At 47.1% G+C, this 12,222-nt stretch overlaps 1 protein-coding gene across 1 annotated transcript in view; it reads right to left on the bottom strand.

Moving 5' to 3' along the window:
- LOC144947036 (muscleblind-like protein 2a) overlaps positions 1 to 12,222 on the bottom strand; it is a 118,640-nt gene that overhangs the window by 32,002 nt on the left and 74,416 nt on the right. The window contains 5 exon segments of the mRNA XM_078876179.1: positions 3,860 to 3,916; positions 11,880 to 11,919; positions 11,951 to 12,051; positions 12,053 to 12,100; positions 12,102 to 12,164. Coding sequence (XP_078732305.1) covers positions 3,860 to 3,916; positions 11,880 to 11,919; positions 11,951 to 12,051; positions 12,053 to 12,100; positions 12,102 to 12,164 — 309 coding nt within the window.

Genomic DNA, 12,222 nt, shown 5'->3' with positions numbered 1-12,222 from the left:
GGCATATTTGTCCAAAAAACGCGCACGATTCATTAAGCCTTTTGAATTCTGCTGCTCATCTGGACAGCCACACACGTAATGGGCTAATAAATTGTATTTCGTTTTTTACACGACATCCTAGCACTGTGTATTTTAGCGCATGTTGAAAAAGTCGCTCGCCTCGGCCAGCCCGATGATTCACATTTGTCAACAAATGACACGGGACGTTCTATTAAAAGCTACGACATGCAAAGTGAAAGACAAATGCGAGGCGACATATGGGGCACCAACCTAACCGTAACGCTGTATTTGAGGCTGCCTTGACACATTAACGACAGAATATGGCACGCGTGTCTTGGTGTTAAAGGTTACGTTGAAAAATGTTAGTTGTGCGAGTACGTATGTTGAACTTCTTTCGCGCACCGTATGTAACCAACCGTACCAAACGAGTCTTGTGTGAGTTAAATTTCGATTTAAAGCTTTCGTGACTGCAGGGATTCATCTTCTTGGTTCTTTCGGTAAAGTCAAGTAGAAGGGAAGTAATAAAATAATAAAAATAAAACATAATAAAATAATTCTAAAATAATAATCATTCAGACGCTGTCGCCTCGACAGACCTGGGTTTCACCTGAGGACGGCTGCGTGCGTTGTGGCCGAAACGTCGTGATAATTATTTTATTGTGTTTTATTTTTATTATTTGATTACTTCCCTTCTACGTGACTTTACCGAAAGAACCAAGAAGATCTTGTGTGAGTGTTCACTATCCTGTTCCCGAAACCTTTTTTGAGCACTAAATTAGCACCGCTCAAAACACTATTTACACTTAACTTTCGATCAAATCACGAGTAAATTGTACAAAATATGCGACGTATTTCACAACTATCATGGCACGTCTATTAAAACAAATCCTACACCCTGACCATAATACATCTGAACGCAGCAGTTGCAGTTTCCATACAGGCCTTGGGGCTGCATCGCCGAGCGTATCTTTTACGATGACTTCACACATGGGCTCTCACTCTTGGGCCAGGCCAACCCGAAGAGCGTGCTGCTAAACGTCCAGAGAACAGAAAAAGCCTCCGCCACAAGACAACAATCTAGCCTCTTAAAACACTGCAATGTGCCATACTACGAGCCGATCCTCATCATCAGGGTCTGCATTGCGTGTAGGATTTAGCTTGAGATTGAGTACGTTGTCGTCCACCACGCGGCTTAAGAACTGGAAGTGAAATTTCACGTTTTCTGGCTTTGCTTAGGAATCGTTCACCGAAGCGGCACGTGCCGGGTGCGTCCCGCCCCGCAAGGCGGTACACGAACACGGTAACGTAACATGCGGTAGCCCTACGGCAAGAGGGGCGCCCCGGTCATGCCTCACTCATGCCAGGGTGACACGAGCTTCGACGCTGTAAAAGCGTACGGCTAATCTGGGAAACTCAAATTTTCAAAGGGCCTGGAAAAGTCAAATTCCCGGGGCATGCAGCAGCATGGCAGCTATCAACCGAGCGACTGCGAGGACCGACGTGACATCCGATGCGAGGCGTGGTTCCCATTTATGCAGCCGCATGGCGGTAATACAGCCAGAATTAAAGTTCGCTTACGCACGGAAATACTAACCTCGTTATTAAATTCAATCAGTGGCAGGGAATCCACATGCAGAATTATTATCCACGTAGGATGCCTGGTTGCTGTTTAGCACCTCCTCACAGGGCAGCACTTTGTGTCACACCTTCTTATGAAATACCACATGCGCGCGGGCGCGTGCGTGCGTGTACAAAAATCACCGAGCCTGAACCAAGTCACCATAACAACATTCACATCAGCAGCCGGAAAATTACTTCATGTCGTGCCTCCTAGAAAGTAAAATTCCTAGAACTAATGCTTATTTACACATCTGAACATTGTCCACCAAACCGCCGTGCAAAAATCCTGGCGCTGGAAATGGGAGTGCCATTCGGGTGGAGTGGGCCGTGCTCGTCACAACTAGGTGGGCCATGTTCGTCACAACGAGGTGGGCCGTGCGCCCCAGCAAGAGGCTTCTCGCGCACTTCCCTTCACGGCCACGAGCCGGGCCCAGAAGCAGCGGAGCCCTCCGCAAAAGTTTTGAGGTTTAGCGCAAAAGTAGACGCAGGCTCAGCATTTCGCCTCTTGTCAGGGTTCATCAGGGCCAATAAAACTTAGCCGTGGATACGCTCATAATGAAAACTGATGCTCGGAATGAGATTGGCAATTTAAGGCCCGAGCGTTTCCGTCATCAGCGAGATTTTATTTGTATTAATTTTGCTCGTTTCCATTGTAATTCATCTCGCGCCTGAAAGTGGGCGAGTAAATAAATGTTCTCCAAGCCGTTAATTAGCTCCCGTTTCGTCCAGCATGCTGCACAGACACGCGAGGTTTATGAGACGGACAAAACGCAACGACAGGGACTTGCAGTGGCGCAAGCACACGGCTCCATTAACAAATATCCCTCCTCCGCAAGAACCTGCGGCAACGCCTTATCGGAAGCTCACTTGTACACTCGCTCTCTCGATCGTTCGGGGGGAGCTAGCAGAGAGGGGCAGCGTGCTGCTGCCCAGGTGGAGCACGCAAAGCATCTAAGAACACGGCGGGGGGGGGGGTAGGCTCCTGCCAACTACGAGCAAAGCGGAGCACAGAGGAGGCGTCCCGCGTTTATTCATTTTTTGAAGCCGTCGCTTAGAACTGACAAGGGGAGGCGCTGGCGCCAGGCATGCATTCATAACGCGATGTGTTTGGCAATTTAAACAAAAAAAGCAACACCCCCCCCCCCCCCCAAATGTTGTCACTTTTACAAACACAGCACCTGGTTTAAATAAAGTTTAAAAAGCTTTCCCGCATTTAAAACAATTACCGATGACTTGGCACTTATGCACGTTGATTTTTTTATATTCACACGTATGTCCGTGTGTATATATAGATCTGTTTAGTTTGTCTACAACTTCTAAGCAGCACAATTTACACTAATTATTAGTTAGTTATGATGTTGCTACTGCTACTTACGTAATATAAATATTCATGCTCGAGTGTGCCAGAAGGTCGCCAGACGTGTTTAAACTAAAATTTAATTGACTTGAAAGAGGATGGATTTAGGCATAAACATTTTTTTCAATTGAGCATTGTTATTAAAACACACAATTAATGTTTGCGCATTTACCATTTGGTGAGTGTGTAGTCTATCGCCCAATATATTCCAACCTGCGCACAACTGTACCGTGCATCACAACACATTTCCACTCACACTGGAGTTACGCGATTCATATTTGCCAGCGCGAGTTCATCATAAAAGTAATAAAAAAGAAACAAAAATCGAACGCTGCATTTAATTAACATTTACATATACGTCAGAATAAAATGAAACCAATGAATAATAGGTGCAGTCGTTCTGATCATGGCAGAGGCTCATCACAACTCGAGAGAAGCAAGCAATTCACTTTAGCTCGGCAGGTAAAACACAGCAGCGGAGTTATCCGTGTGACTCTGCTGCTCTTGAGCGAGAGCAAAGTGTCCACGGGACACACAACGATGCTTTGTGTTTCATTTCCTGGCGCTTGCAGAACGAGCGCACTTTCCGATTGCAAACACAACAAAAGCTCGCGAAATATAAAAAATAAAGATTCCCGTGGCTTCGTTCCCTTTTTTTGTTTACAGCCACTGTGAAGCCTCAAGCTTTGCAGTCAAAGCAACGCAAAGCTCCAGGTGCAATGTTTTAAAGGGAAAATTTGAAAATAACAAAAAGAATAGGGAGACCGAAAGACAATGCTTGCGAGAGCTGAGCAGTTGGATTTGCCTCCAGTTGCGGTGAACCTCTGCGCCTCCCGAAACTTAAGCTAGGAAGCAAAGCTAGAAGGTGAAAGGTCAAAGTACCAGGTCAAAGGTGGCCTCGAGGGGTCGCTTGAGCGATTGGACAGCAGCCGACTGGGCCTTTAATTAGCAGGCAGCGAGCAATGGCAGCGATGGGCCAATGGGGAGGGGGGGGGGTTTCAAGCGCGTTAACACAAACAGCAAAGCAGAGGTGCATCACGGGATTGGGGTTGCATTGTGGGTAGGTGAGGAGAAAAAACAAGCACAAAAACACGATTAAATGACATATAACAGCGATTATACTGCAATGCGATACCAAGCCGAGATAGCACAAAGCGCGCGTTCAAAGCATTTCTGCAAAGCGCATTCATTTGCATTCTTACGGAAATGACCACGTTCCATAGCATTATGTATGGCAATGCTTTTTAAAATCCACGTCATAAATATAAATATACATTTTCAAAATAAATCTCACTGTGACTTGTGATTAGAAACTTTAATGTGGTTAACAACAGCAAACAGTCACTAAAAAGCACCGGCTAGAATCTGTACACCAAAAAGGAAAAGTGACAGGTTGATCCAGTGAAAGAGTAATTTGGAAACAAATTCAAGGCGAATATAATTATCCCAACATATGACTTATCGAGTGTGATGTAGGTTAGTAAATGTATACCAAATACTACTCTGGGAAAAATACGAAACTACAACGCGCCATATTCCTTTCCGTGATTTTCTAAATTACACTTTAACAACCCGGCATGTGCAAAAGCATGCATGTGAAACGACCCTGCATAAATGGCAATTTAGATCTCTCCAATGAAACATTCACATTAACATGAATCTAAAGACTAAACTGCGACTGTTACAATGCAGACGCCACACTCCCTGCGGAGGTAGGGGGTGCAAGGAGAGGGTGGTGGAAGGGAAGGGGTGGAAGAGGGGGGAAAGGGGGGGTCCAGCTCTTCAAACACTAAACATGCGTGCGTCACCGTCTACCCATGAGCGTGACGGAATGTCCTGTTGTTTCATGCCGGGCCGCCGCGACAAGACGAGATCGTAGCTTGAGCGAGGCGTGTGGTTTGTTGCCACTATGGTGGCGCCTGGATGATGCCCACTGCGAGTGGCATGGCTCTACACTCCGTAAGGAACTGCTAAAAAAACCGAGAGAGTCGTTGTGACCGCGCACTGTCCGGATTCTCATTCCTGTTTTGCTTCTGCTTTGAAAAGAAGTGGGGAAAAGCCACCACCGTATTTTTGCATCCAAGGTCTCGCCACACGTGAAGACGGGAGGGGGTATATTTGTACTTGTCCCAAAGATAGCGTGTCGCCTGGAAAACCCCAGCCCGTCCCGACGGCCATCTGGTGGCAACAGCAGAGCAGTGGCGGAAATACGAGGACAATAACGAGCAGAAAAGCGTTTCAGGGGGTAAAAACACAACAGGAAATCCCAGCATGCCTTGCGCCCCATTAGGCTCTGACGGCCCTTCCACACTGCCTCGCTGTCCTATTACTGGCACCTAAAATATAATGGCCACACAACGCTCACCTCTTGAGCCAGTGGTCGCCGTATAGGTTGCGCTGAAGTGGCACAAGAAGGGCGCTATCATCTTCACAAGCAAAGCATGTCGGGACTTTCTGTTGTGCTCAAGACGTGTATAAAGCAAAGCCCCTTTGCAATGTTTATTATCATGACGTGTTGTTTCGAAAACTGGACCCCCCACTTTCCAGCCAATGAGTTTTTTTTCCTTCTCTTTCCCGTCAACAACAGGAAATAGGAATTGAATGAAATTATTCAAGAATTCGATTATAAAGCAGTCAAAGGTGCCCTTCTCTGAACACAGCAAAAATGAAATTGAAATACAGGCGAAGAGTATCCATCAACACTGAGGGGGGGGGGCGGGAGGCTCTCTGCTAGGCAGGCCGGGTACGGCGTGGCTGAATATGTGGCCAGGTATGGCATAGCAGGGTAAGCAATTGGCAGCGAACTACGGGCAGTGATGGCGGGTTGGGGGGGGGGGTCTGTGAGAGTAGCCATAAACACTGGGGGGGGGGGGGGCTCTGCCAAATGGGCTCCCGTGTCTGCAGGCACGTGACACCACTTCCGACACCGTAATGGGGTCACGTGATCCCTGTAGCAGCCACTAGTGGCCGCGACATGCGCTCCAAAAGCCAGAATGGACAAACGAGCTTTGAACTGAATCACGGCCAAGGATGGTGACAATTGTTGGAATAGCCGTAGGCGGGGATGAAATCGTTACACCCCAAAACACGAGTGCACTCGCGCACACACACAAACAGGACACATGTACATTTATTATATATGTGGGAATTCATAACACTTTCCCCTGGAAATTTCACCTGGTGGTACGTGCGACTTATCTCCACAATTTTTAGCGAGGAGTTCACATCTCCCCGGGTATAATTTCCCCGACCTCTTCTGCCACCCTTCGTGTATGCATACGCATTTTTTTTTAATGAACGACTCCTTTAGAAACGGTGAGCTCATGTTTGGAGTGGGAGAGGAGGAAAGGCAGGGAGGTACAGGAAGTGTTGTAGGGAGGAGGGCCTTTTCTCCGTTATTTGACAAAACATAAGAGAAAGGCTGTGAAATAAATAAATTAGAAGCCACGTCTGCCAGACAGAATCATTTGTATTCTGCGGCTGGGGGGTAGTCTCAATGAAAAAGCAAACTCTTGCATTTTAACCCAGTGTGAAAAATACTCTTCATACATTTTTTTATCCACTTGCCCGTGTAAATCGAGCGACTTCGGCTTCATAAGGTGCATTGCTTGAAAGTGTCTGAGTACAATACATAATCTTTTGAAAGCGTGAAAACACACGGCCAGACGAATTTTTTTAAAATATACTCGCATATAATTCAGCATTGATAAAATGTAACAAAATACATTTAAACTAAATATATATTTAAATTCAAACGTCAAATTCTAATTTTACCGAAAGTTACGTGTTTTTTATGGTTTAAATGTGTCATTTATTTAGACATGGCGGGAGCAGTGGTGAAGTGGTTCACGCACTGCGCTTTAACCCCAGATGCCGGACATCAGTGGCGGCGAGTAATGCCGAAATGGTTCTGGGCATTCCCTTCACCAACCAGCGTGGTGAAGTACGCTGTGGGGGAGGCCTTCATCCAGCAGCGGATTGACAAAGGGCTGAAAAAATTCAGTTTTACATATGTACATCAATTCATGTACGCTTATTTTTGGTGAAATGCCATATTTGTGGTCATTTGTGTTGTTGTAATGGCTGCACGCCAACGGAAGAGTTGCAGATGAAAAAAAACACTTTTTCGACGCATTAATGAGAGAAAGCCTCAACTTCTCTTTATAACAAAACTCACACGAAGTTGTCTTTCAAAGTAAATTGCCAAGCAAAGCAGAACAAAGACAGGGGCCCTCACCACACCGCCGTTTGGAACAAAACCTTCCGAAACAAAGCATGAAGATGCAGCTGTGTGCCGTGCAAAACTTTTCAAAGGTAAACAATCTCTATGGCTGCTGGGCCGTAGTTTTTCGCAAAACGCAAGCACCAGGCAAACGGCATTTAGAATGCGAAGGCTTTCACCGGCGCTATGAACACGTTCCAATTGCTGGTGAACAACACCGATAGCCCCACGTCACATCTGCGCGGTTCATGTCCAGCTTCACGCTGAGGTCACTGTGGCCAAGGTTGTCCATGTCACCGCACCATCACTTGCTACCTACCGCTTGACCCCCGTAGTAGCTAAGTCACCACCAAACTTTAAAGGTCCGCTCGTAAAGTATCCCCACCGTCTGGCTTTTTTGTCCTTCCCCCCTATGAGTATCACTCCAATGCCCGCCGTCTCGGTAACTGGTTGACGTTCAAAGCGAAGACTGCAACCCTCAACGAAATGACGCCGCCCGTGTGGTAACCATGCCTCCGGGTCCCCTCGTGATCCGTGAATCAAACAAATCAGTCGAAACGCCGGTGTGTAACAGCAAGAGCATTTTATGCGAATACTGTCGCAAGAGGTCACACGATTGGCGCAAAGGTCCTTCGCTGACTATGCGTGATGAATTAATGTCTCGGTTACTTGCCCGCCTCCTTCCACCCTGGACACGTGTTCCACCCATCAACAACCTCTTTCTCCACCTCATTACGTCGAAGGCACTTTGTTGCCACGTCACTACCCCCGAAATTCGAAGTTGCTAACCCTTCCATCCCATTAAGTTCTTCACATCCTCCGCATGCACGTGCATTCGTCAGGCAGCTTCTTTCCAGTGGGTTTCTTGAAGTCTATCTCTCTGACCGAAATATTAACCAAAAACGATAAATACAGTGGAGTTGACCTCTTTCAAATTGGTTGATGTGATCCTATCATCTCACCCTGTTAAATCTAGATTGTAAACTCACTTCTTTCAAACTGCTTTTTGTGTTTAGTTTGTTGTCTTTCCCCACGCACCTCTGATTAGTGCGGTTTGGCCACGTACGGTGCAAAATTAAGTTCCAACGCACATAATGCAAATTGTCTCTTAATTTCCTTCTCACAACTTCCGGTATTCTGCAGATTGGCCAAATAACCAAAGCTGTCAACTACCTCCCTATTCTCACTCATGCGCAAGCCGCTTTGAATAACTAGTTTTAACCGCTGTACATACCAGGACAATTGAAAGCCAAGTAGGACAATGCATTGTCGACTTTGGCATTTTTTTTCTTGGTGGGTGAATGAGACTGGTTTTCTCAAATGTTTAATGGGATTCCACAGCCAAACCAGCTGTGAAAAAGCTGACAAAATCCAGAAATGACTGTCAAATGCTCAAAACGGCATGTAAAGGGGTGTCCAAGAAGAATGGGGGACACTGTAAGAGCAGACCTTGGATACTGGGTGGTTGACAGAGCAAAAAACTGCAAGATCTGGTGGAAGGAAGCAATGGCGAGGGAGCATCAACATCAGCGGCGATGATCACCTCTTGACATTGACCATGACTTTTTCATTCATATTGATTTACATTAATATTCAACTTTATGTCCGCGCGACCAATAAATACGCGGCGTGCAATATTTATTTGAAACAAAAAAACACGCGATAATTTGTAAACATGGCACGTAGGGTGGCGGTGGTAGTGGCTGCCTAATTTGAATGCTTTTCCGCTTTAACGTGGCGCTGTGTAAAAGAAAAAATGCGCCCTGTTATTGAACCGCTCGGCGTGCTGTGAGCGCAGGCCTCCTCTTGGGGGCGTATGCCACCGCTGCTGCATTGGCGGCAGCGCCACGAATATTCTCGATCCTTGGGACACGCTGCGCATGACTCACTCTCGTCTCTCCAGCCAGATTCCTCTCTCCCGCATGATCCCCGCACATCTGCTCTGAGTCATGCCGGCGCTCGTCACCGACGCTTGCGGCTCGCAGTCACTCATGCCCCAGGGCTTAATTTCTCACCAAATATTTTCAGGGTCACTGGTAGATTGGAGTGGGTGGCATGTCACTAGGAGCCACAGTCATCATCAACATCAGCCATGATCATCACGCGGTCCGTCCCCAAGGAGCAGAGAGGCAGTGATCCATCGGCATCTTAAACGGTTATGTTTGGTTCGTGAGAGTTCGCTTGTGACTTAACAAGACCAACGATACACACCCTTACAACAACACAAATTAGCACAACAGAGATGACGTGCGCAGTGGGCCCAGGACAGCTCCTGAGATCCGCTTCACCGGTTGTCACAGTAATCACCACTCCTGACCCTTGTCTTCTGGGCTTATTGTTGTTTCTCTGTGTCTTCAAGCCGCTGTCTCTCAAGCAAATGAGGAGCTTGAGCCAAGCCTGCGTGTCATTGCTATCTGTTTTTAGCAAGCTTTTGAACAAGCCATGATCATTCCATTGGTGAATAAGGTATCCCCCCCAAGCTGCTTGCCACCTTTCACGACAGCCACTGCCATCGCGAGAGGAATACTAGATGTGGTGTGCTGGGTGACGAAATATTTTCTGGGTTACCAATCCGAACAGACCCCGGCTGAAATTAAACCCCGGTTCAGTAGCGAGCGAGCATTGCATCCGAATACCGCAGCCCTTGATTTAGACCACTCGAGTATGAATAACCCATCTTCAAACGTTGCACCTACTTTAGCTAGTGAGCTGGCAGGTGACAGGTCAGCATCTTAGCCAATTTAATAACACGTTCATAGAAGCACCGGCTACTTTATTGAACATGTGATACATCAGTGACACATTAATGTTCACAAGTACAAGTGCATACAATTGCGAGCGCAAATATGTATTGTATGAAAGGATGGAAAGTTTTGACGGGTTTTTTATAGTTGAATGCTAAAGTTTTTATTTCTAACCAATCCAAGGATGCAATAAACGCTGTACAGATCACAGCAACATATATATATACGGGATTGATTTAAAATGATAGTGCACGCTCGCATGTACAGCCCATGTCACTTTTAAAATGCCACCAAATTGGGCTCAAAAGTGGCAGGGAAACTTAGAACGTGAAGTGACTTTGGTTCGCTCGACGCCCATCAGTTTGTGTTTCTTGTCACCCGGATTCTGATTGAACTCGCAGACGTCTTGACGATCATTTACACCGTGGACTGTTAAATGAGCCACGGCAATTGGTAAGAGCCATTATTAACGCAGTAACTGATTTTCACTTTGCGGATATACTAAGGCTACAGTTTTAATGATACAATGGTGTGAAAGTAAAAACACATTCCTGCGGAGGGAGCTGGTAGGAACGTTGGGTTCCTCGGTCAATGGCCAGGGTCAACGGCGGCGTGGTGTATTCCGCAAATATGCCCGACTGTGAGGGCGGGCACAAGCCGGAGTAGGTTAAACGTTGAGTTTTATAAGGGCACCACGGGGTGACCAGCCCCTCCCCACCCAGCCCCACCCTCCCCACCCAGCCCCTCCCCACCCGACCGCTCCCCACCCGACCCCTCCCCACCCAGCCACTCCTATTTTTTGATGCACGACGGACGGACACAATAATCCCCTGTGGGCTGGTGGAACCAGGTGGCTCCTACCAGTAAAAAATCTGTCGGAACAGCTCCACGAAATGAATTGTTATAATTGCTATCAATGGAAGGCCGCCTAGTGGCCAGGATTATGTTGTTGTGGTCACCTAAAAAAATTACTCAAGAATAATTAATAACAGTAATTGATTTTTAATATAGCGTCGTCCATACAAAATTGCATCTCACAAATGTGGTCATTTGTTATGCCAAACATTTGTACCAATTATTAATTTGGACCAATTATTCATTACTTCTAATTAGTATTTATTTACACCGACATAAAACAGCACATTTAAAAACTAAAATGAGTTTGTATAAAAGAATACACGAACATTAGCAAGTGCACAATAAAAAAAGAACCTTATAGTCTTCTCATAATAATTTTACATATAACAGTACATGGGCGGTGGAGCAGAGTTCGATTCCTGGCCGGGGAGTAATAACATCAGTGACGAGTTAAATCTGAAGCTTAGGGCCCCCCACTCACTAACAACTGCATTGCCCAGGGTAGTGAAGCAGTCAAACAACCCCGCATGATCAACATCATGTGGACTGGCCTTAATCTAGCAGTGGATGGAATTTAATTAATTTGTATTACTTTTAAATAATAATTTAGAAAATGTGCTACTCGTACTGTGCGCGCACAAAGCTAATGCATATCAACCGCCAATTGTCGACAATGCATTGTCAAACTTGTGAATTGCGATTACTAGATGCCTAAGGCTGTTGTGTATGTTTCTTATACTTCGCAAGATACATTTTCAAACAATATAAACACCGAATCCCAAAGAACGCGTTACTTGCCATTCATAATGTCATTCATAATGCCAATACCTGCCATTCCTCATGTTCCCTGTAAAAATGTCGCATTCGGAGACTTTTTAACACGGCGTCTCACGCCCAACGCGAAAGCTGCAAAGTGACCACATCGAACGACCGCTGCCGGAGCTCCGCCGTGCATCCGCTTGGCTCCCCCCGGCGGCCCACGTCTGCGCTTTCGGTGACGACGTGCTGGTCGAGGAGGACGAGGAGGACGAGAAGGACAGCGAGCAGGAGGGAGGGAGGAGGAAAAGAAAGCACTCACCATCGCCGCTGCGGCTGCCTGAGCCGCGGCCCGCCGCCGCCTGGTGCTGGTGCTGATGCTGGTGCTGCTGCGCTGCCTGCTGGCTGGCCTTGAGCTTCGCCTGCAGGTGCAGCGGCGGGTGGAAGTACTTGCACTTGTCGCGCGAGCAGCGGCCCTTCACGTGGTCCATGCAACACGGTCACCGTGTTGTCCGCCGAGTCCACCGCCGTGCTCTCGGCCGGTGTGCGCGAAGCGGCACTCGCTCTCCCCGCGGCTGCAGTTGCCGCGCTGGAACTCGCGGCACAACTGCGGAACACCACCACACCACCGCCCCGGGGGGGGAAACGGAGCGCAATGCCGGAGG

The sequence above is a fragment of the Lampetra fluviatilis genome, chromosome 43 (genome assembly GCF_964198595.1).
Source record: "Lampetra fluviatilis chromosome 43, kcLamFluv1.1, whole genome shotgun sequence".
NCBI lineage: Eukaryota > Metazoa > Chordata > Hyperoartia > Petromyzontiformes > Petromyzontidae > Lampetra > Lampetra fluviatilis.
This window is presented reverse-complemented; position numbering and strand designations above follow the sequence as displayed.